Below are 23,337 nucleotides of genomic sequence, written 5' to 3' on the forward strand. Positions count from 1 at the left end.
GGCCACGGGCGGGGGCGGGGAGAGGGAGCCCCCGAGCTCCTCGCTCATCCCTGAGCTCACCGGCGGCCCCTTGCAGCCCCGGCTTCCCTGCGGGGGCTTCGTCGCTGCCCGGGACGGAAGGCCGGCGCCAGGGCCTCCGCGCCTCTGGCAGGGTGGCTGACAGAAGGAAGACCAGCACTATGTATCTCCAAAGGATCCTTTATTGACTAGAGCAGGACCGTGGCATTTATATATATATATAAAAAAAAGTTTGAAGATCTGGCAGGCAGTAATCCCTTTGCCCGCCCACCACCCCCAGCACAGATTTTCCTGCCCCGCCCCTGCACACGGAAAGGGGTGACTGCCCCACCCAGGCCACAAGGCCAAACTCCTCCCTGGCAGAGGGAAAAAGAGGCTGTTCCATGGCCACCCCCATGAACATCAGAAATCAACAAGTATTCTCTCGAAGAAAAAAATACAGAAATCAAAACATTTAAATATGAAAAACCAAAGGGAACTGGGTGGGGAGAGGCAAGAGAGGAAAGGAACTGGAGTTTCTTGGGAAGGAAGGGTCCCCCACGTCCCCATGCCCATGAATGAATGGGCTTGAGGCCTGGGATACGTGGCTCACACAGTGAGTTTGCAGTGACACAGCTCCTTGTAGATCTGCCGACGAAGTTTGGGCATGTCCTGCTGGGTGAAGCTGAATGGCTGAGACAGGGCCAGGTGCTTGCAGTACTGGGTGTTGACAAAGCAGGCCATGAGAACCACCTACTGAGCATCCCCCAAGTCAGGACCTGTGCTACACACTTCACAGGAGCCAGATCCAACGCACTCGACCTTTCCAAGAACTTCCACATTTCACAAAGGGAGCCGAGGTCCCGTAGCCTGGGGCTCCAAGTCTGACTCTAAAATCATTGTTCTTGGTACCTGCACTGGGGGTCGGGAGGCAACTACAGTACAGCCAGAGACCAAGCACCAAGAGCCCCGGTCCCAGTGTGGGATGGGGAAGCCAGGAGAGGACCACCGAACTCCGCGTTTCTGCATTCTAACACGTAAGGGTGCTCCCTGCTGCACAAGTGCCTGTGAGCCAGATCGGAGAGGCCGAACGGTCTCCCACCTCCTTCCCAAAACATTAACCCAACTGCTATCTGCTTACCTGTAACACAAAGGCACCACAGTCACTGTCATTATTCTGCCTGGCCACATTCTAGAAAATAAAAAGGGAGGCCCTTCACCTGGAGGCTCCTAGGGGGTGTGGCTTCAACTCTGCCTCCTACCACACCTCGCTCACCACCCTGTCCCCACCCCCTCCAGACACTTACCATTTTGAAATAACCTTTCCAGCCCTGGTGGAAATCCAGCCGGTCTTTCTTCACTGCCTCTGCCTGTAGGTACTTGGCAATATGCTACACAGACGGAAAAAAGGAGGAAGTGATGGCCTGGGTTTCCCAACTGAACTCAGGGTATGGTGGTCCCAGCCACCAGGCCCGCCCTTCTGCCCAGAATGCCTTGCCACTGGATTTTCTCCCCACGTTCTGCCCGTCTGTCCCCCTTCCCTCTCCAACCTTAGGGCAGCGGCGGTTCAGGGTGCGCTGCGAGTCGAAGTAGGTGATGGTGCGACGCCTCACGTCGACAGAGATGAGGGACCAGTGCACCTCCAGGTGGATGGGGATTAGCAGTAGCTCCTTATTGAAGATGTCCACCTAAGGGGGGTGGTGCTGGAGGTCAGGTCAGATAGCCCGAGAGTCCTGCCCATTGCCACGAGGGTCCTAAAGAGTGGGGGTGCAGGCAAGGAGCCAAGGGGCAGAGCACACGGCCCAGCCCCTCCCCTGTAAGGCAAGGGTCAGCATATGTGGACTCCAGGGGTGAGGAAGAAGGCAGGTCAGAGGAGGTCGTGTCAGAACAAACACTGGTGAGCCCAGGATGGCCAGGTACTTTTCACACATTAAAGGTCCAAGTGCTGAGCAGCTAAGAACCCAGGCTCAGGATTCTGGAGCCAGACTGCCAGGGTGTAAAGCCAGCTCCTCCATTAACTAGCTTGTGACCAAGCTGCGTAATAACTCTCTATACCTCCGTTCTCTTATCTGTTAGAGGCTGAAAATGACAGCACCTACCTCATCTCTTTGTTACGAGAGTTAAATTAGTTAACATCCATAATACGCTAACAAGAACGGCACGGTTCCTCGTAAGGATTGGCCACTTAACACGACAATCTGACGAGGACGTTCTCACGGTCGACCTAACAAACGAGGGAACGCAGCTTGGCACAATAAGGCGACCCGCCGAAGGTCAAGAGGGCCACAGGCGGGGTTCAAGCACAAGTATGCAGAAGGCCAGGCTCTTCTCACCGCGCATCCCCCCACCTCGACTGGGATAAGCAGGCCTGCCAGGTCACTGAGGGTATGAGCCCCTGAACCTGGGGCCAAAATGAAGAAATGCTGGAGCCAGTGAGTCCTCCGACCTCACTATGGAAACTTCCCGGCCTTCGAACTGGAGAGCAGGAAACTAACGAGAGGGGAGAAAGGAACTCTTTTTTTTTCCCCCTAATCAAATGCGCTCCCTCCTAATTCTTCTCCCCAGTAATTTCCACTACCAACCCAGGCCTCCCTAATTCCTAGCTTTTCTTCATTCCCACGTCCAACGCATCAGAAAATACGATCCGTTCCAACCACAAAACCTGCCCCAGAGAAAGCTGCTTCTCTTTCTGCCGGCAGCGCCCTGGCCCGCGTCGTTCATCTAGGCTTCCGTGCTCCCCCCGAGTCTGCCGCCTGCTTCCATTCTTGCCCCCCTTCCAACCCTCAGGCAACAGGAGTTTAAAACGTGAGGGACTTCCCAGCCTCCTTAAAACTTTTCAATGGCTTCTCGGGGCACATAGAGTAAGATGTGCCCTCCTCAGCTTCTCCTCCATCCCTACACGATCGACACTCTGACCGAATGTCTTACCATATTCCCTCCGCTCACTCTGGTCCAGCCACATAGGACACCCACGTGGGCCTTCGGTGCCTCAAATGCTCTTTCTCGCCCTGAGTCCCGTTCCCCCCCCACCGTTCCCCCCAGATCCGCACACGGCTGGCTCCTCATCACTCGAGGCTCAGCAAAGAGAGGACTTCCCAGATCGCCCATCTAAAGGACCCACCTCCCATGCTACTCCATTACCCTTTTAAGTTAATCATAGCACCTAGCACTAGCTGAAATTTCACCTGCTTATTTACTCTTAACTCCATAAAGGCCCATTTCCCTTATCTAACACTGAATCCGAGTGCCTACAGCAGGACCTCACACACACACAAGACCTTTAACATTTGAAAGACTGAGTGAGCAGGCCTGAGGGAGGGGCTCCTAGAAAACAGAACTCTGATCCTTTCCCGGGAAGGTGTCACACAAGCGGATGTGAATTGGTAACTCACGTTTTTGGTCCACCTTTTCACCCCATCATAACCCTTGGTACGGAGTTTATCGTAGAAGAAGCTGTTGAAGAAATGCACCTGTGCCAATGATACAAAAGAGCTGGATGGAATTAAAAGAGCTCAGGCCCTCCTGCCAAGTCTCCTGTGCCCGCATCGCTCCATTTCACTATGGCTCCAAGGGCCAGTTTCAACAGCCTCCACTCCAACTCACTGAGGGTAAAAAACCAAATCCTTTTTAGCCTTATAGTACTGCTCCCCATCCCAATTTGTGGAGTTAGCCACAGGGAAAAAACACTACCCACTGGGGGAAAAGAATAGGTAAGTTCAGGACCAAGATTACAGATTTGAGGGGCGCCTGGATGGCGCAGTCACTTAAGCATCCGACTCTTGGTTTCAGTTCAGGTCTCGATCTCAGGGTCAAGAGATCGAGCCCCTCTTTGGGCTCCAGGCTCAGCACGGAGTCTGCTTGAGATTCTCTCTCCCCCTGTCCCCTCACCTCACTCTTTCTCTATCAAATAAATAAATCTTAAGGAAAAAAAATACATCACAGATTTGAATTTAACAGACTGCCTTCTACCCCCTCTGCCCACAAACAAAGATCCTCTTTATGGATAAAGCGATAAAAGGGCACTGAAAAAGCTCCTTAGAACCGCAGACGGTCTTCTGGGGACCGAGGTACCTGGCAAGGCCTACCTTTTCAGGGACCGTGTCCATGACCAGGTCTCCGTACATGTTCATCACCTGGGGAGAAGATGGGAGGCAACTTGCCATGGAGGGTGCAGCATGGGTACAGGGCTCCCCCAAACAGAGGGCCCCAGACACCCTGCTCCCGAAATCCCTTTTGGGGCCCGTGTCTCCACTGCTCCTCACCTGGTCATTGAGCCAGTTCTGTCCATACAAGGTGCCCAGGTCGTCCATGGTCAGCACATGCCGCTTGTAGGCCACTCGGAAGCCCCTCACCATGGCGTTGCCCGGCATCCGCTGGTACGACTGGATCAGCTGCAGCACCAGGCCCTTCCTGAAGAGGCCGAGGGTGGAGTCACACAAGAGCTGAGGGGCTGGGGCATACATAAGTACTTCCTACTGCCCGGAGTCAGAATCTAAACTCTCCTTTTTGGGGCACCCAGGTGGCCCAGTCGGTTGAGCATCCGATCTTGATCTCAGGGTCCTGAGTTCAAGCCCCGTGTTGGGCTCCACACTCAGCGTGGAGCCTACTTCAAACAAACAAACAACTAATCTTTTTGGGGGTCATATGTCCTTTTGAAGACCTGCTAAAAGGCCCAGTCTCCAGAAAGAGGCACATGAGTATCAGGTATACACAGTATTTTGGGGTCTCAGGTAAAGCTCTCCCCCCGCCCCACCCCCTGCAGCTCACTGGGGCTTGGCACTCTGCCTGCAGATTCCTCCCCTTTAGTTCTCCCTTCCTCCTCCCCAAGTACATCCCTATGGGAGAAAAGGCAGCAGCATTCTCTCCCTACCGTCAGGTCCCAGCCCTCTTCTCAGGGCACCTCATTCATGCCTCACCTGGAAGGCGTAGAGAACTCCTGCTGAAAAATGTCCTCCAATTTCTCTACTACCTCATCAGTGCTGAGGGGGATGAGGCTGCCGTAAGTCTGAAGGAATTCATCCAAGATGCCTGAGCGGAGGGAAAGGGGAGAGGGATGAGGCCTCCAGACTCCAGTTTAGGAGCTGGCTGTGAGGAAGAGAGTGGGCCCTCTAAGTTCCCTTACTCTGTACGCAGGTCACATGCTCCTCCCGCAGGGGGCTGTGCTGGCCAGCTTTCTCCCCAGGCCGCTCTGCCTCTTCTGCAGCGCCCAGATCTGAGCCCTGAAACAGTTCCTGGGCCACGTGGTCCCCGATGCTGCACACATTGCTGATGAGGATGCTGGCATCAGGGGGTGCCAGACCCCGCTCCCCTTCCGGCCCAGGGGGTCCCCCAAAGCCGTTGGGAAGAGTACAGGAGAGGAGGCCTGGAGGACAGGGGAAACAGGATGGGGATGAGAAAGCGGCTCAGATCAAAGAACAATGGGGTAAGAGTAAATGACACACACAAATTATAAGGCCACAAGGATAAACTGAAACGGAATCCACCAATATAAACTCTAAGGAAAGGAAACCTCAAGCGTGAAATGAGCACGTCTGAGAGATTGTAAAGAACAGAAAAGAAGACGTACTACTCACAGGGCAGAAGCAAAACGAGACTAAGATTCAGAGAGATCTAAATTTCAGAGATACTTATCACCACTGTATACCTGGTTCCTAGTACAGTACCCTGCAAACGTTTGATAAATACTCCAACGACTGGTAAAAACATAGCTGGAAATTGTCTGGCTGAGAGGCCCCGAAGGAAACATTCTGAGTGAGAGTGTCACTCACTGCAGGTGACGCAGTCCACTACTCAGAGAAATCCCATCCCACCACTAGGAGACCGGCACCCTTTGCAGATGCACACGCCCCTTTATTCTGAAAGGGCAAATGAAGAGGGATTTTAAACGCATAAGGCTGGCTCGACTTTCGTAAACCACACCTCCCTTTCTCATCTACACACAGAACACCTACCTAGGGACTCTGTATCCCGGCCCTGACTACCTCCCCAGACTTAGTTCCTGCTCAAAGAGGAGCTTAAGACATTTCACAGCTATCCCGGACCCCCCCCCCCGTGCCGTCCTACTGGCTTTAAGCCCAGCTGTCACCACCACAAGAGGCTTCTGATCCTCCCCACTCCCCCCTCCACCCATTCCCACCTTACCAGAGTCAGGGTCCAGAGGAGACTTTGGAGTCCACCTTAATCCATCTTCCTCCACTGGGGGCCCAGAGGACATTGGTGGAGACCCTCTCACCCCATCCTCAGCCATGAGAGCACCTAGCAGACCCAGCCGGGGCGGAGGTGGCCCCCGAGGGGAGTCAAAACGACAGCAGGGGGATGGCACCTGTGGCGTTGCACCCCCTTCCTGGGGCGAAAGATGGTTCTTGGGGTGTGCGAGGCCCCGCCGCCGGCCCCGGTGGCGCCCCCAAAGCTTCCAGTGGAATGTCAGCGAGGTGCTTTTTGAGTAGAGCAGCATCCGGAAGGCTCTCATGGCTCTGCGGCGGCGCTGGGAGCAGGTTTTTCGATGCGTAGGGCGGGGAGGGCGAGGCCGCTGGGAGGCTCCCAGCTGACCCCATCTGGGGGGCAGCCTCCAAGCTGCCACTTCCTCTTCCTCATCTTCATCCTCGTCGTCCTCTTCTTCTTCCTCCTCTTCACTAGCTGAGGCATCAAAAGAGGGCCGAGGGACAGGGAGGCGTCTGGCTGGCGCTGTGGTCCCTGACCCAGGATCTGGCCCAAACCCTCCACCTGATTTGAGTCGGGGTTTGGGGGGTGGGGGCCAACGAATACGCTCCCGCCTGGGACTTGAGTAAGCTGGGGCTATGCCAGGTCCAGGAGGCTCAGGCCCCCAAGACCCGGTCCCTTGTATAGTCTCTTTCATCTTCCAGTAGCCTGTAAAACAACGGTCAGAGTGTCAGAATCCAAACAGCCTGTACCCCAGGATCTTGCCTCTCTTCCTCAGCATGCCTTCTCTGGAATCAGATGCAAATAATCTAAGGGGAGAGGAAAAAAACGCAAAATCCTACAGATTGCCGATCGTTTCGGTTAACATGGTCCACAAGGGGCCCTTTAAAGTCCGTGTCATCATTTCTCCCCTGACCAGATAGGAGCAAAGAAGAATAAGGCTCAGCAGCAAGCCACCGGGATCCTATTTCTCAGATCCCCAGGTTAAACCCAGTATTTCCAGGCTCTACTTCTCTATTTAAGACCACCAGGGGTAGCCTAATTGAACACCTAATGAGGGGCACGGCTCAGCACGAGAATCCTGACATGATAGAGACAGCTGAGGAGGACACAACTTCCACAGGGAAACCGTGGTCTAGAGTGGGAAGAGAGTTCTCTACCACCTTGGAATGAATGGGGGCTGGGGCGGGGAGGGGAGGGGCATGCTCAGGTCGTCTCAGGAGGTCTCAGGAGGGAATGGGGATCCCAGGGCTATGGTTCAGGTAGTAAAATCTAATGAAAACGGAAGAATGTTAAAGGAAACTGAAAGAGAACCCAATCGGTGCTTAGGCAGGCGGATCAAGGCGCTGGGACAGAACTGAGCCGCGTGAGCCACGCTGGCCCAGCCCCCTCTCCTGCTCCGTTCCCGGGGGCCAGAATGCGTCCCACACCGGTTTGGTCCCACAGGCTCAGGACAGTTCGGCGCCCGAGGGCCTTAAGAAGCCCCTTCGAGGGCCTCCCGGGCCCCCGTTAGGTGGGAATGAAGTCCAGGATCGGGAGAGGCCGCGGCAGAGCTGGGGGAAGGGTAGGGGGCGTCCTCACCGGGAGCGGGGAAGCCGGGCGGACGGGCCCGAGGGCGGGCGTCTCCGGCCTCAAGCTTCCCGGCTCATCTCTCCGGCGACGGCAGCGGCCCCGCCACTCCTGCTGTCTTCAGGCGCAGCCCTCTCAATTCAGGATTCCAACGCTTCTGGGCCGCGCGCCGCGCCGCCAAGCCGCCCCGCCGCGGCCGCCTCTTGCTCTGCTTCAGCCTCCACCTCCACCACCTCCCCCTCCTCCTTCTCCTCCTTCCCCTCCCGCGAGCCCCAGGCCCACCGGCGCTGGCGGCGCACGATTTGTACGTCACACCCGGCGAACAGCGCCGGCGCGGCCAGCACGCGCCTCGTCCCGCCTACTTGAGAGCGTAGACGCCACGGGACCGTCCCGCCCTCGAGCCCCGTGCGGGGCTGCGCCTGCGCACGCCCGCTGCTCCGGGCCGCGCGCGGCGATCCCACCTCTCTCCCGTTTGCGCTTGCGTGTCCCCCTCCCCCCAGCTGCGTGTCCCGCCGCGTAGCCCCTTCGGAGCGCTTGCGGGCCCGAGCCCCGGGGCAGCGGAACCTGGGTCCCTTGGGGCGCGCCGGGGGAGATCCCGGGGCTAGGCAGGGCAGCGAGGGGAATGGAATCGTTTATTCTCTTTTATTTAAGTCTAAGCAGGTCTTGAGCAGAAAGAAGAGCCCAGAGGAGTGAAGGCAGACCAGCATTAGGGCGCACGATTTACCCAAGGCTCCCCGAACACCCGTCCCAGCCCAGAGGGGCTTGGAGGGGCCCGTCACGCCAGGGGAGTGGAGAGCAGGAAGGGCAGAACTTGGCACTAGAGCAGTAATGTCGCTGCAAAGGGACCGCCGTCGTCGGGCACCCCCTGCAGACGCGCGCGTAATAAACACACCCCCGGAGACAGTGCTGGGAACTGGGCCCCCGGAGCTGGGGAGAGAAGTGGGGGTGAGGCTTCTTGTGGAGCGAGGAGGCAGCGGGTACCTGGGGAGAGGTGTGGCGTAGGGAACCACGAGTCTTCCCGAGAGGAGGGAGGCTTCGTGGGCTTGTGCCAACACGCAGGCTGATTCTCTCAAACAGCCGCTAGGTGGCGGTGCTGTTCTGGAAGCATTCCAGTAGGGCCCAAAGTAGGTCCAGACAAGGCCTGGCATTGCCCACCCCACCCCCCAACAGAATGTGGGGCTGGATGGGGGACAAAAGCAAGATATTACACCTCTTTAATATCCAGGACATCAAAGTCTAGGGGATGGGGGGGCGGAAAAGGGAGGAGCGCAGAGTGATGAGCCGTCAAACCCAGGGTTCCAGTCAAACCCAGAAGAGGCGCTCTTGGCTGTCTCCAGCATGTACCCACCCTTGTCTTCCGAGCTCAAAACCACCATCCATATCATAATCACAGTTTCACAAACCCCAGGAAGGTTCCGTGCGGAGAGAGGCTAAGTTTCGCCCTTCCCCGGGGGATTGTGACACTCAGAATATCCCCTTGGTGTAGGTGGAAGACACCTGAGAAACGGGAGAAAAGATACGCTCCATGAAGCACAGTCCCGCAGACTCTGGTGCCTCCCCTCCCTGCTCCAGCTCAGCCTTCCTCCTGCTTCCTGGCCTGCACCCCCAGATCTACCTGTCCACCCAGGCTTCCGGCCCCCGGGGTCAGAGACACCCTGCTCTTCTCGCAGCCGCCCTGCCCTGCCCACGGGGCTCTCACCAGCACTGTAGCAGCTGTTGTAGGCCCAGTCCGGGTTGGAGGGCATGCTTCGGACACATCGGAAGAGAGTCTCCTGCCTTCCCTTGCCCTCCCGAGACACCACCTGACCCATGGTGAAAGTCACATCATGGAACAGGACCTGACAGGGAATGGAGGAGAAGCTGAAGGAAATGAGAAAGCATGGCTCAGGCCTGGGAGGCCTCCGGAGCCTGGACGAGGGAGCCGGGGAAGGAAGGAGGGTTTTTGAGGTTTGGTACGAACAGAGGTATGAACCCTCAGTACCAGGGCGTCCAGGCCCTGGGAGAACGGACCTCTCAGCCCGCAGATGAGGCTTAGGGTATGTGTGGGTTTACCTGGCTGTACAGCAGATAAACTCCAGCGTCCCAGACTCGAACAACATATCCCTGCGCCTCCAAACCTCTCCCACGCTTCAGAGCTGGTTGCCACATCAGCTCCGTCACATCGGAGTCCTCTGGAAGTGAGGATTGTGGCAATCAGGACTTCCGGGCATTCTCAGAGACTGTTCACCTCTAGGATTCTCTTGGGCCCAGGTGCCAGCCCTGAAGTTCCCTGATCTTGCCCCTCCCCCAGAGCCATTATCTAAAGTAGTGCTCACCCTTGGAGGTGATGTTGATGGGGACAAGGTGCAGAACGGAGTGCTTCTCTGAGGACAGAAGAAGGAGATCTAAGCAGTGCCCACCTGGCCCCTCCCCCCTCCCCCTGGCTCGGGGGAATGATCTCCAGATCCCCCTGCTGCTTGATCACGTCCCACCCCTGCTGCACCCCGAAGGCCTCACTCTTCTGTTTATGGGTGAGTGCAGCTCTCTTTCTCCGGGATCTCTCCCCATTCTCCCAGGCTTCCAGGGCATCGGGGCTCTGCTTGTGGAAAGAGGGTCAGGGTTAGGCTAAGAAGCAAGGGTTCCCAGCAGCTTTTCCTCCCAGCTCCCCTTACCTGCCTCCCAGCCCCAGGAGCGCCTCACATCACTCATGCACTTTTCCCTAGCGACCTGAGTCTTGGTGCTGGCTGTCCTCCAGGATCTGGTAGGCATGAGAAGCATTAATCTTTAACAATTTCCTGTCCTAGAACGGCTGCTCCCTTGACCTCCAAACCTGGGACCCTCTCTTGCACCTACTCAAAACTTCACAGACCGCGAGGCTAGACCCAGGACACCCGAGATGGCCCTGGCACCCAGCCTCTTCTCCCCCACCCCCTTCTCCCCTCACTCACCTGCTCCCGGACGCTCAGCCATGGATGCCCTTCCTCCTTCCCGGAGGGCCCTGCGGCCCTCTGCAGGCGAGCCACCTCTCTCCTTAGATTTTGCAGCTCTGTTTGCTGGGTCAGCAGAGCCATGGCACAAGCCACGGCCCCCAGAGCTGCCCCCCAACTCAACCAGAGGGCGACTGAGAGTGCCGGCTCTCGGGCCGGGCCCCCCATGTCTCCCGGGGGCCCTTTGGGGGCTAGCAAGGAAGGAGATGAGGCTGGCATGAGCTGGGGACCCTGCCGGAGGCTGTGGCCTCAGGAGTGGGGTGGCGGGGAGGTGGTGGGGAGGGTGGGGGTACAGAAGGGAAGAAGAGCGTTACGCAAGGGAGGAATAAAAAGGAACTTGAGAATAAAAAAGGGAGGAGGAGAGCCAGCAAGGGGCACTGTTGGCGCTCCTGGCACCCCGCCGTGGGGCCGGTGTTGTCTCGAGATGCCCCCTCCGGACGGACACACACACACACACACACACACACACACACACACACACCCCCTCCTCCAGCCTCAGGAGAACTTGGTGTCAGTCTCTCTAGGAAGGACAGGACTGCCAGTGACACCCAGGAGGAGCGGCCGAGCACAGGAACCCTGGGACGGCCCCAGAAGTGGGGGAGGGAAGGGTGGCTGGCTCTGGGGCATGGTGCCAAGAGCAGGGATGGAGGGGCAAACTGGGCAGCCTTGGGGGTCCAGGGGTGAGAGGGTAAAGACCCTCTGGCTCAGCCATGGGGGAGATCTTCGGAAATGACTGAAGGTGGAAAAGGAGGGGCAGGGGTAGATAGGAAGGAGAACCAGGGTCGCGGAAGCAAGAAACTGGCTGAGTTCTGGGGTTAAGGCCAGGCCGGGTGTGTTGGAATAAGGCCTGCACTACTCCCTGTGCTGAACTTGGCAAGGAGGACTTCCTGTTTCCCGAGAAAGGCTCTTACATAAGGCCCTGGTCAGAGAGAGAAAGACAGCCCCAAGCACCCTACCACTGTAGGAGTCCTTCCCCTGGACCCAGGGGCCTGGGTTCCCATGTTCCTGGGCCCCAGCATCTTGCTTCCTGACCCCGAGCTCCCCTTCGGGCCTGCTCCCACCCCGCATCCCAGCCAGGGCTCATGCTAGCACCTGCAGAACGTCCCGGGGCTGCCAAGAGGAAGGGCCCTTGCTCCTCCCAGCCAGGGATTGCCCGCAGGAGGAAGCCCGCCTCCTAGGTAAATGAGGCAGCTTCTGCTGGACCTTGGGCACAGGACTGATTTTTTTTTTTCCTGGCACTTTGCCTTTCCACTCTTTGCTCGTGCCTCAGGGGTCAAAGGCAGGCTAGTCCCCACTCCTGGGTGCCCAGACCCCCTTCCCGTAGCCCTCGGCTACCCTGAGAAATGTTCCCTGAGCCCCAGTAAAGAGAGAGACCGTGGTTTATTCTCTTTAATATCCACTTATCAACATTTTGTCACAATAATAATAAAAATAATATCTGTTTTTAAAAATCCACAGGGAATTATCAGGGAAGGAGCTTGTCTTGCTCTTAGCCCTCGTGGTGGGGAGCTCCCGGCCTAGTCCTGGGCTCCCTGGCGTCCAGCCCCAATTAGTGCCTGAACGGGGGGCGTTGGGGACCCATCCTCACCCAGAGTAGAGCAGACACAGTGTCCTGGGGGTTGTGGCCAGGGCAGGGAGTCAGGAGATAAATGGGGGCGTCGAAAGACCAGGGGTTCGGGAGCTAGTGAGGTGGGGGGGGCGTCAGAGGAGAAGGGGATTATCTATGTGGCCAGGAAACAAATGTGAACAAGTCCAGGCGGCCTGCAGAGGGCGGGCAGGGGGCGGGGTGGGGGAGGGGGAGAGGAGGGGGGGAGAGCGGGGGGGGGGGGCGCCACTGGGGCCCCTCAGTGAACCTGGAAGAGTCCAAAGTAGGTGAGGAAGGGGGCGGCCTTGAGATGGGCCCAGGGGAGAGTGCGGATCCGCAGGGACGACCCTGGCCGCAGGGGCAGCAGGCCCGACACCTGGCAGAGGCGGAGCTGGGGCCCCAGGGCGCTGGCGGCAGTGGCCGAGAACTCCTCCAGGCAGCGCAGGGCCAGCGCGTCATCCACCAGCAAGTCCAGCTTCAGGTAGACGGCCTTCCCCTCGTCAAAGTGCACCTGCCGGCCGGGCGGGAGGCGGCGGAGTCCAGGCCTCTGCCGGCCGCAGCTCCGTTTCCAGCAGCCTTGGCGACCCCCAGCTCCCCTCCCCGCTTTAGTTCGCCCCCGCCCCCCCCCCCGCCCCCGTTCCCCCCCCATCCCCGCTGTACCATGCGGCCAGGTGGGGCTTACCTGACAGTACAGGTAATAGAGCCCGGCGCGCACGACCAGAAACTCCCCGCTCTGGCGGTCATAGCGCAGGGGGTTGGAGCTGTTGATTTTGGCCTCCTCCCAGCCGCGCACCGTCCCGTCCACACCTGAAGGGGGGTGTTCAGCGATCAGGACTTTCTCACCCTCCCCAGGGGCCCGTTGAGGACATAAGACTGGGGGTCCCCGTTCACCCAGAAGAGGCAGAGATGGCGCGGGCCCAGGGAGCCCGCGGTGTGACAGAAGTGTGTGAAGACATGCGACGTTTACACGGGTCTGTGACCAGAGCAGTGAGAAGCAAGGCGTCACCGGCCACTTCCGGGGAGAAGAGCCAGATGGAAGGAGAAGCGCTGGGGGCTTTGGTATTTTGTGTCTCTGCTGTTTGCCTCTTTACTCCGAGAACGTCTACGTACCACACTGGAATCATGTAGTGCTTGGAGTACGAACATTAAAAATAAGAGAAGGGCACCCAATGTCCATCGCACGATGAATGGGTAAGGAAAACGGCGGCATGGCCACACCATGGGATATTATTCGACCCTTAAAAAATGCTGCCCTGTGGACGAACCGAAAGCATTACGCTAAGTGAAAGAAGTCCATCCCAAAGGACCACATGTTATGGGATTTCCATGAAATTCCCAGATAAATAAATACACAGAGCCAGAAACTAGATCGGTGGAGGCTTAGAGCTGGGGGTGGGTGGGAGAAATAGGGGTGTTGCCTAAAGGGTACGCGGTGTCTTTCTGTGCTGACGGCTGCACAGCTGTGTGAACAGGCCAAGACTAAACACCACCCAACTGTCCACTTTAAGTGGGCGAATTGTGCGGTACAGTGAAGTCTAGCTCAATACAACCGGGCCAAAAAATTAAAAAGCCGAGAGCTAAGGTCAGGGCCAAGAAGACGAATATAAAATGACGGAGCAGGACCTCAGGTGGCTTCCCCGGTCCTCCCCGGGCCACCCCGGTCTCTCTCTCCACTCCAATCTCAATGACACAGGGGGCTAGCTCACATGACCCCTGCCATCTTCCTGCCTCCCCCACCCCCCGCCCCTGCACACAGCGAGCCCCTTCCCTCCGTCAGATCCCGACTCAGCTGACAGCCCTTCCTCCTCTGGCCCCCCAGGTCCAAACAGCCAGTCCCAGCCCCACCTGTCGTCTCTTCCCCATGCCAGCCCATTTCCTTCATAGCCGTCCCGGGCACGGGATCATCCGGCTTATTTATTTATGTGCCAGTGTGGGGTCCGACCACGGCCTCCTTCTCGCTACCGTGGCATGGCACGCAGGGCCGGGCCTGCTCTGAGCCGGCACCCAGAGAACGCTGGTGGGAGGCCAGAGGGAGGCGGCGAACAGGGCCCACAGATCTGGCTTTGTCTGGATTCACCGGCGGCTCTTCTGGGCCTCACTGGGCAGCCGCCTTGCCCAGCCCTCCCTCATCCTCACCCATGTGATTCCCCAGCTTCCAGTTCCTACAGGTTCTGCCACCCCAGTCGCTGGGCCGTCTCCCTCCCCAGCCTGGCCCCTGCCACTCCCGCGGGGGTTCTTCCCAGCCTCCCTCCCGGTCGGACTCCCCCGGTTCGCCTTCTTCCTGCTGCAGCTGATTCCCTACACATGACTGCACAGCGAGGTTTCTAAAACGCAGGTGGGAGCCTGCCTCTTCTTGCTCTGACCTCAGAACGCCTTCCAGACTCCCTTTGTGGCCTGGCTCCCTGTGTTCCCCCAAGCTCCCGGCCCACGCTGTCCGCGAGCACTGCCCTCCAAGCACACGGAGCTGCTTGTCTTACTCGTGGCCAACTCGGGGCTTTGGCACAAGTGGTTCCTTCTACCTGGAACGTCCTTGACCCCTCGTCCACCTTCGGTTCCTGCTTCAAGGCCCACGCCTTCTGGGGGAAGGAGTCCCTGACTCCACTGTAAAGTTGTTTGTCTTCCTCTATGCCACTTTCCTTATTGTTCTCGTCGCGGCATACTGTAATTTCCAAATTTATATGCTTGTCTCCTGTCCTGGACGGTCATCTTCTGAGGATAGGTCTGGGTGTCATTCCCTGCGGGCCCCGAGCCCGGTCCTTACCAACAGCAGGTTGTCAGGCAGCGAGGGGAATGAATGTCTGGGTAAGTACTCAACTAAATGGTCCATCCGGAGGGGAGAAGGGCTGGCCCCGGGGCATGAAGAGTAGGGGGAGAGGAGGCAGGACATTCCCCACTTTGGAGCCGGCTGCAGGAAAGGCCGGTTGGCCAAAGGGCATGGTGTGCCTGGGCCCACGGTGTCACAAGCACAGCCTCACGTGGACATTCTTCACTGCCTGGCTACTCTCCTCTTGCTCCGGTACTCATCGAGGCAAGGGTTTTGTACCCTCTCTCCTGGACCCACCTGCCCATCTTCCTCATTGTCCAGAGGACCTAGAAGTCGTCAGGCAAGGGCTCCCTCACCTCCCCCGACCAGAGCCAAAAACTGACCTGTGCTCACATTCTCCACGGACCCTCTTGTGATGATGGGACGATGTGTCCCCTCCCTTCGTTCTGGAACCCACCCCTTGCCCCCTTTCTGGACACTGCCCTGCGGGTCCCCCATACCCCTGCGCTGGGCATGTCCAGTCCACAAGCACACTCTAGCGAGCTTCGAATCCTGGTCCCACCACTGAGTATCGTCATGACCTCGGACAGGTTAAGTAACCTCCCTCTGTAAAATGGAGCAGATCAGAATATCTTCCTTTTAGGACCCGCTAGGAGGTCTGGATGAACGGGACATTCGGTCAATGTTAGCTAAGATCCCTGCAGTACTGCTTATCCCCAGAAGGACTGAATTTTTCCTCCATCCACATCTCCCTCCAGCCACTGGCCCATTGCTCTGCTCATCACAGAGAAACTTCTGGAAAGGGCTGTCCCTATCTCCAATTCCTCTTTCCCATTTTCTCTTAACCCCGTCCACACTGGCTTCTATCCTAACTGCACCACTGAAGCCACCCTGGCCAAGGTCACCAGCTGACTTTTAAGGTTACCAAACCCCCATGGTCAAATCATGTGACCTCTCAGCTGCATTCAGCACAGACAACCACACCCTCATTGGTGAGACTGCGTCTTCTCTCAGATCACAGGACACCCTCCTCCCCGGCCTTCTTCCCTTCCGTCGGGCTGGTTCTCAGTCTCCGCTGGGTTCTCCTCTTCCGCGCCACTTCTGGATGTCTCAGAGCCCCCGGGCCTCACTCCTGGGGCCCTTCTTCCCCCTCGTGCCTCATTCAACCCTAGAGCTCTAAACACCATCCGTATGGCCATGGCTCCTGACCATAGGCGTCCTGACCTAGCCTTGGCTAGCCAACTATGTCCAGCCACCCACCTGGGGCACTCCCTCATTTATCATCACTTGTCCCCTTGTTTAGTAGGAGATCTGAAATTCCATTATTAATTTACGTACCTCCCAACCTATTTCTTCCCTGGTAAACCGCATCTCCATAAATGGCATCATTATTGCCAAGGATGCCCAAGTGAAAAATCCGGAAGTCACTTTTGATTTCTTCCCTTCCCCTGCACAGCCAACCCATAAGCAAGCCCTATCTTCAAGCCACACACCGAGTCCCTCTACTGGCCTCCATCTCAGCTGCCAGACCCCCTAGGCCCAGCCACCCTCCTGTCTTGTCTCCTGGCCTGTCCCATGGAAGGGCATTCCAGGTGAGGGCACAGTGTGTGCAAAATTCAGAAGAGGCACACTGGTGGGGAGAGGCATCAGGCCAAGTTTGGAGACTGCGTAAGAGTGTACAGGGAAAAGGGGTGGAGAGCAGCCCATGGAGAGGCTGCAGCCAGGCCAAGGAGCAATGGAATAATGACAGTGAGTCCAGAAGGCCTTAGCGGGGCACAGAGTAAGGAGGGGCAGGGGGCTGGGATGGGGAAGAGGCTAGAGACTGGGTTTGAGGCTCTGAGGTCATGGTGCTGAGATGGGAGGTGGGGTAGGGATGGAAAAGGAGCACAGTAGAAACACTTTAAGAAAAATGGTCAGGCGTGAAGACTCACGGATTACGTGGGTGGGGGAAGAAGAGGGAAGAATCAAATGTGTTTCTTGCACAAGACGGAAGGCTGGTGGTTGGGTGTGGGGAGTCTGCCTGGGTTCTCACGCCTGGGTCACAGACAGGGACCAGGCTTGGGAGCTGAGAGAGCCCTGAGGATTTTCTTGAACTGGCTTCTGGGGTTCCCAGGCGGAAAGCGGGGGAGGTCAGCGGAAAGTGAAAGGTTCTGAGGGCCCCCTTTTCTAGGAGGTCAGTGCTGTGGGGGTCAGGGGGGAGCTCAGAGGTGGGAGTGGGGTCTCACCAGCCTGTGCTCCGTCCTGTCCCGGTCGTGGGTGAACTGTAAGGCACAGGAAAGGGCCGTTGAGACCCGCCCCGCCCCACCCCTCCACCACCCGTCTCCCCGGGGCACGGCCCCCCCATCACCAACCTTCATAGTGGGCAGCAACAGCTCTGCGAGCCCGCGGCTTCCGGCCTTTGGCTGCTGAGAATCAGGGAAAGACAGACAGGGAATATAGCGCCCCCTTATTCTGGGGGGCCCAGGAGCCGCTCCCCAGCTGCGCCTCCCTCTCAGAGCCCCAGCATCCTTATTCTTGTCCGGACTCCTGGCCTCAGAGCCTCGGGCCACACCGCCCCCATAAGCAGAATGATTGCATCATTCATCACCCAAACTGGGTTGTTCCTAAGAGCAAAAGGGTTGCTCTTAAAAATCTCACGGAGGTAACAGTCAGCGGGGACAGCCCCGTGCAAACCTGGACATAGGGTCACGTGGTCATCCCATTCACAAGTCTCTCTGCTTCCCGGGGCCCTGGCCTCCGCCTCCTCCCCCACCTTGTCTCCATCAGGACCCCATGGGTTCCCCTAACCCTGGGCCATCCCCTCCTTCATATCTGGCCTAGGGTCTCAAGTGAGAAGCAGATCCATGACATGGGAGGGGATTATGAGAGAGAGCGCCAGAATTCTAGGTTTGCGGCTCAAGTGATTAGCTGCCGGACTCTGAACCCCCCCACCTATACCTCAGTTTCTCCATCCCCACCGTAAGTGAGGATGACGGTTTTGGCTCTGCCCACTCCGTGGGGCTGTTACGGTGAACAAAAGCAATAATGAGCGCAGAAGCCACGGCAGACCGGCCACTACAATTATGCCCGAAGGTCGGATTGAGGGATGCTCACCGTTTCTGCGAGGCCGAACCAGCCGCTTCAGGAAAGGCCCAGGATCCTGGCTTTCCTCTGCCTGGGGATGCAGTTCCTACGGGGAATCAAGGGTAGGGCTAAACCGGGGTCTTGCGGGGACTACCAGGGACTAAACTGAGACCGACAGGGGGCCCCCGTCGGGAGAGGCACCAGCCAGCAGCAGGCATACAAGCCTTAGGGAGGCCAAGGGGAGGCCAGGTCCTGGGGTCAGGCCCCAGCCTCCACCCCGCCCCCCAGCGCCCCGCCACACAAAACCCGCACAGACCCTTCGGCGCACTCGGCACAGTGCACACGCGCCCACACCCGGTCGGCGTGCACAGTGGGCACACACCCTGCACGCACCAGCAGCATCCCTCTTCCACGGCAAGCTCCCCCCACCCCATACCCCCCACTTCACCCACAGCCAATAAACACTCCCGACTCAGGTGACACAAACCCCTTCCACACAGCCGGCACCCTCCCTCTCTCTCCGTCCCACATACGCATGCACGGCGGTGCACACCCCCGCACACACGCAGTTGGCACGGCCAGGGCACACCCTGCGCCCTCGGCTCGCGCGCACTCCCCACGCCCAGCAGCGCGCGCCCGGCACCCACGGCCACTCACCGGCAGGTCCGGGTCCTCCTCCGCCACCAGCTCCCCCTGGGAAGGCTCCTGCTGGGAAGGAGGCAGCGTCACCCCGTCCTCCTCCACCTGACATCTCACCCTCCACCCATCTTCCTGGCCCCGTGCCCTCAGCCCACCCGGCCCCGTCCGCGGCTCCGCAGACTCGGCGCCCCGCCGGCCCCGGGAGGGCTGCGCCGCAGGGGCCTCACCTGGGCGGGCGGCGATGCCCGGCTCCCCAGGCTGACCGCGGCCAGCAGGAGGCCGAGGCAGGCCAGCGCCAGGCCCAGGCCCAGCGCGAGCGGGGCCAGCAGGGCGGTGCCCGGCTCCCCCCGGCGCCCCCTCCGCCTCTGGCTCCGACGGGCGGCCATGGGGGCGGGGGGCTGTGCCTGCCTCGCCGCCCCCCCCGGCCCGGGACCCGCGGGGGCGGGGGCGGGGGAGCCGGCGGGCGGAGCGGGCGGCCGAGAGGGAGGGGCGAGGGACGCGCCCGGGAGGGGAGCGCACAGGAAGCCGGACGCGGCGGGGGCGCTGAGCCGCGGGCGGCCGAGCGCGTGCACCGCGCCGACCCCGGGAGGAGGCCCGCGGGGCCGGGGTTCGCGGGAGGGGCCCCGGGCGCGGAGGGCCGGCGGGGGAGCGGGAGCGGGGGCGCAGCGCGCGGGGACTCCACCCAGGCCCGGGTGCGGTGGAGGCGGGGGGAGGCGGCGGGACCCCCGCGCCTCCGACGGGACCAGTCCTGCGTTCGGCCCGACTGTGGATTTCGGGCCCGGGACTGGGATGACCCTGCAGTGGGGTGAAGGCCGAGAGCCGTTTGGATTTTATCGGCTGCACCGAAGGACAATACTTCCGTGCACGAAACTGGAAAAGAGCCTGAGGACATCATTCACACGGGTCATGTGCTCACTTCTTTCGGCAGATCAGTGGGGAGTTGATGAAAACTTCGGCGGCGTCCTGCGGTAGAGAGAGCTAGCTTCTGGCCCGCCCTCGTGCCAGCCTCCGCCCCCGCCCCCAGTTAGCGGGTTCCCCTAATGCCTCTCTCTGGAAACACATGGGCCGCTTCCGCTAAGCATGGGGCTTAAGTGAGTTCAACGGGAACTCCAAGAGCCCGATGCATGAAATTGGTCAAAGCTGGACCCCTTCTGCCATGAAAACACTTAGGTGAACAGTAAGACCCTCAAAAATGCATTTAACCTGTAAGGTTCACTAATGCACGTTTGCAGTGAAAAGTCCTGTTGCAAGAGTAATAATTAGCTTGGGTGAAGCAGTGGTTCTAACTAAGGAAGCTTCTGGAAAGGCTTCTGCCCTGGGGCTCTGCTCAGTCTTACTTTCCCTGCATTCTGGTCTTGTTGGTTTCCTTCGTGTTCTGGAATCAGCTGAACCCCCTCCCTGCCTCAGGGTCTCAACATCTTTATTCTCCTTACTTGGCACACTCAGACCACCCTCTCCCCCAGTTAGTCATTTCGGGAGTTTTCCAGACCATCTTTCCTCATGAGGGTCCGAGCTGCCCACGTCGTCCCTTCCGGTGTCCTCTCTTTCTCAACTGTCACAATTTGTAATGACAGATCTGGCTACTCTCTCCCCATCGACATCATAAAGTATAACATTATCTATTTCCTGGTTTCTGCTTATTGTCTGTGTCTGAAATGTAAATTCCATGAGGATCTTATTCACTGTGTTCCCCGCACCTTGTCAAATGCTGGTTCTCCAAATATCACTAGAACCAGCTGTTGATAAGACAAAGCAGAGTTTATTGCTTGTCCCTCAAAGGTCTGACGACGCCTTATAGGGAGACGGGCAAACCCACGAAATTTATTGAGATGTTGTTAGAGCGGGTCTTTCCAAGCTGGGGTAAGAGCGGGAATTGATTAGGGTAGGTAAGGGTTTGGGTGGATTCATGTAGAATTTACAGAGTGAAGTGAGGGGCTCAGTCTTAAGGTGTAAACTGTGAGTTGATAGATGTTTTTTTTAAGATTTTATTTATTTATTCGACAGAGAGAGACAGCCAGCGAGAGAGGGAACACAGCAGGGGAGTGGGAGAGGAAGAAGCAGGCTCCCAGCGGAGGAGCCCGATGTGGGACTCGATCCCGGAACGCCGGGATCACGCCCTGAGTCGAAGGCAGATGCTTAACGACTGCGCTACCCAGGCGCCCCAAGTTGATAGATATTTCTATTGAAAATCAGCTGATTTTTTAAAGTAATCTCTATGCCCAATATGAAGCTTTTACTCATGATCCGTGGAGATCAAAGGTTCCATGTTCTACCCACTGAGCCAGCCAGGCACCCCTGATTGATTGTGGGGTTTTTCGGTTTTTTAATACAATCTCTAACCAACGTGGGACTTGAACTCACGACCCTGAGATGAACAGTCGCACACTCTACAGGCCTATGGACAGAGCTGGTCGGGCCCAAGAGTCAGCTGACGTTTTCCATTCAAGTGCTGATGGGTCTTTCAGGAAGTTCCCGGAATAAGCAGTCAAGTTAATTTGCAACATTCATCTTCCTGGGCGAACGTCTCTTGGAATACTCGTTACACCAATGAAGACAGGGACAGTCATGTTCACAGAGATGTAAGTGTCCCCGGCCGGTGGCTTCAGCTGTCACCCTGCAGTGACTTGATGTTAATGGATGTTCAGTACACATCTGTTGGGTGACTAAGCTAAAAGCTCCAAGGGGACAGGGACCACATATGTCTTCTCTTCTGTTTGTCCTTGGTGCCTAGCACAATGTCTGGCAAACGGGGAGCACTCAATAAATATTTCTGGAATGACTGAACAGACAAGTACTTCATTTGGGATTCTGGTGGACGACATTTGGAACAGGGAGAAAAGGAAGAAGCCCGAGACACTTTGATGGAAAGCCCCGAGGGAGTTCTGAACATTTTGGGGATCTATGTAACTTGATGGCAGTGATTTCATTTCATTGTACTTCAAACTTGTGACTTTCCTTCTCACACACAAGTGTCTCCGTGTTACTCTGTGCTTCATGGCTATGGTCGGGGTTATTGGGGTGCACACAAAGGACGTGGAAAAGGGACAATGCAGGGGCACCCGGCTGGCTCTGCTGGTGGAGCAGGAAACTTTCGATCTTGGGGTTCTGAGTTTGAGCCTCCGCACTGGGTGTAGAGATTACTAAAATTATATAGAAATCGGGGCACCTCGGTGGCTCCGTTGGTTAAGCGTCTGCCTTTGGCTTGGGTCATGATCCCGGGGTCCTGGGGTCGAGCCCCACGTCGAGCCCCACGTCGGGCTCTTTGCTCAGCGGGGAGCCTGCTGCTCCCCCTTCTTGTGCTCTCTTTCTCTGTCAAATAAAATCTTTAAAAAAATAAAATACAGGGGCGCCTGGGTGGCACAGCGGTTGAGCGTCTGCCTTTGGCTCAGGGCATGATCCCGGTGATGTGGGATCGAGCCCCACATCAGGCTCCTCCGCTGTGAGCCTGCTTCTTCCTCTCCCACTCCCCCTGCTTGTGTTCCCTCTCTCGCTGGCTGTCTCTATCTCTGTCAAATAAATAAAATCTTAAAAAAAAAAATACAATACAATTATATAGAAATAAATAAAATAAAAAATAAGTAAGCAAGCAAGCCCTGTCTTTGGGACACAACCCTGGTATTCAGTAAATACTTCCATGATTTCCACTGAGTTTGGTTAATGAGCCATCACCACAGGCCTCCATCCATCGGGATTCTGGGTGTGTGGAACTATTAGAAAGTAAAACAGGACGTCTGACTCCGGGTCAGGCATTGTCCTTTGTCTCCAATCGTCCTCAGGAAAAGTACAGAATACAAAAAGAAGCAGGAGCACAAAGACGGGGTGGGGGGGGGGGTGTCTACCGGCCAAGCCTAGTTCCTTAGGCTGCTGAAGAGATCCGATTTCCCCGATCCGCAGGCACAGGAAAGTGGGGAGAGGTGGGAGTGAAATTCTGGAAATGAGTGAAGGTCTGCAAGACAGGCCAACAGCACCAGCCGATGACCCCACTTCCCTTCCTCACCCAGAAGGCGTGTCCCTCCCTCAGACAGGATGGCAGAGAGTTTGTCTCCAAAGAAATTGAACCAGTTGTCTGAGGGACGTTAAGCCTTCTCGTACGGATGTGGGCAATCCAGAATAAATAGTTTTTTATTCCAGCTTTTGGGGTGACCCACCATCTGACAGCTGACCATCAGCCTTCCCCACCCCAGTTAAAGCTCTTCGGGAATGTCTTTTTTTTTTTTTTTTTAAGATTTGATCTTTTTTTTTTTAAGATTTTATTTATTTATTTATTTTTTAAATATTTTATTTATTCATTCGACAGAGAGAGAGACAGCCAGCGAGAGAGGGAACACAAGCAGGGGGAGTGGGAGAGGAAGAAGCAGGCTCATAGCGGAGGAGCCTGATGTGGGGCTCGATCCCATAACGCCAGGATCACGCCCTGAGCCGAAGGCAGACGCTTAACCGCTGTGCCACCCAGGCGCCCCAAGATTTTATTTATTTATTTGGCAGAGATAGAGACAGCCAGCAAGAGAGGGAACACAAGCAGGGGGTGTGGGAGAGGAAGAAGCAGTCTCACAGCAGAGGAGCCTGATGTGGGGCTCGATCCCATAACGCCAGGA

The 23,337-nt window shown here is 57.4% G+C and overlaps 3 protein-coding genes across 8 annotated transcripts; all 3 read right to left on the bottom strand.

Annotated features, from left to right (window-relative positions):
- Nucleotides 1-182: 182 nt before the first annotated feature.
- On the bottom strand, nt 183-8,015 carry SENP3 (SUMO specific peptidase 3). The gene is made up of 11 exons (XM_026520880.4): nt 7,738-8,015; nt 6,139-6,864; nt 5,120-5,359; nt 4,914-5,025; nt 4,260-4,407; nt 4,083-4,130; nt 3,390-3,467; nt 1,548-1,685; nt 1,305-1,388; nt 1,139-1,189; nt 183-717 (listed from the first exon to the last, which is right to left on the bottom strand). Exons 2-11 carry the CDS (start codon nt 6,851-6,853, stop codon nt 607-609), a joined length of 1,725 nt encoding a protein of 574 aa, XP_026376665.1. The 5' UTR covers nt 6,854-6,864; nt 7,738-8,015; the 3' UTR covers nt 183-606.
- An 894-nt stretch (nt 8,016-8,909) lies between these two features.
- On the bottom strand, nt 8,910-12,493 carry TNFSF13 (TNF superfamily member 13). 2 transcript variants are annotated; one of them, XM_026520900.4, is made up of 6 exons: nt 10,653-12,493; nt 10,222-10,300; nt 10,041-10,088; nt 9,778-9,896; nt 9,425-9,563; nt 8,910-9,222 (listed from the first exon to the last, which is right to left on the bottom strand). In XM_026520900.4, exons 1-6 carry the CDS (start codon nt 10,908-10,910, stop codon nt 9,113-9,115), a joined length of 753 nt encoding a protein of 250 aa, XP_026376685.1. In that variant the 5' UTR covers nt 10,911-12,493; the 3' UTR covers nt 8,910-9,112. The 2 variants fall into 2 exon arrangements, with proteins under 2 accessions (XP_026376685.1, XP_057167338.1); XM_057311355.1 differs by lacking the exon at nt 10,041-10,088.
- Nucleotides 12,494-12,502: 9 nt separating this feature from the next.
- On the bottom strand, nt 12,503-19,182 carry TNFSF12 (TNF superfamily member 12). 5 transcript variants are annotated; one of them, XM_026520904.4, is made up of 7 exons: nt 18,970-19,182; nt 18,761-18,808; nt 18,134-18,209; nt 17,392-17,445; nt 17,266-17,301; nt 12,959-13,083; nt 12,503-12,787 (listed from the first exon to the last, which is right to left on the bottom strand). In XM_026520904.4, the coding sequence occupies exons 1-7, from the start codon at nt 19,126-19,128 to the stop codon at nt 12,536-12,538; spliced, it is 750 nt and encodes a 249-aa protein (XP_026376689.1). In that variant the 5' UTR covers nt 19,129-19,182; the 3' UTR covers nt 12,503-12,535. The 5 variants fall into 5 exon arrangements, with proteins under 5 accessions (XP_026376689.1, XP_044247737.1, XP_044247738.1 ...); XM_044391802.3 differs by having other exon boundaries at nt 12,503-12,823; XM_044391803.3 differs by having other exon boundaries at nt 12,503-12,823; nt 17,392-17,442; nt 18,761-18,811.
- Between the last annotated feature and the right edge of the window lie 4,155 nt (nt 19,183-23,337).

The sequence above is a fragment of the Ursus arctos genome, unplaced genomic scaffold (genome assembly GCF_023065955.2).
Source record: "Ursus arctos isolate Adak ecotype North America unplaced genomic scaffold, UrsArc2.0 scaffold_14, whole genome shotgun sequence".
In the NCBI taxonomy this organism is placed as follows: Eukaryota; Metazoa; Chordata; class Mammalia; order Carnivora; family Ursidae; genus Ursus; species Ursus arctos.

Coding starts and splice junctions, on each gene's coding strand:
- SENP3 (XM_026520880.4), bottom strand. CDS start 6,853: ATGAAAGAGACTATACAAGGGACCGGGTCTTGGGGGCCTGAGCCTCCT. Junction 4,408..4,913: donor GAGTTCTCTACGCCTTCCAG/GTGAGGCATGAA, acceptor CGGCCTCTTCAG/GAAGGGCCTGGTGCTGCAGC. Junction 1,389..1,547: donor TGAACCGCCGCTGCCCTAAG/GTTGGAGAGGGA, acceptor CCGTCTGTGTAG/CATATTGCCAAGTACCTACA.
- TNFSF12 (XM_044391801.3), bottom strand. CDS start 19,128: ATGGCCGCCCGTCGGAGCCAGAGGCGGAGGGGGCGCCGGGGGGAGCCG. Junction 17,302..17,391: donor TGTTGCTGCCCACTATGAAG/GTTGGTGATGGG, acceptor TGTGCCTTACAG/TTCACCCACGACCGGGACAG. Junction 13,084..17,265: donor ACAGGACGGAGCACAGGCTG/GTGAGACCCCAC, acceptor ACCCCCCTTCAG/GTGTGGACGGGACGGTGCGC.
- TNFSF13 (XM_026520900.4), bottom strand. CDS start 10,910: ATGCCAGCCTCATCTCCTTCCTTGCTAGCCCCCAAAGGGCCCCCGGGA. Junction 10,089..10,221: donor ACTCACCCATAAACAGAAGA/GTGAGGCCTTCG, acceptor TTCTGTCCTCAG/AGAAGCACTCCGTTCTGCAC. Junction 9,223..9,424: donor CAACAGCTGCTACAGTGCTG/GTGAGAGCCCCG, acceptor CCCGTTTCTCAG/GTGTCTTCCACCTACACCAA.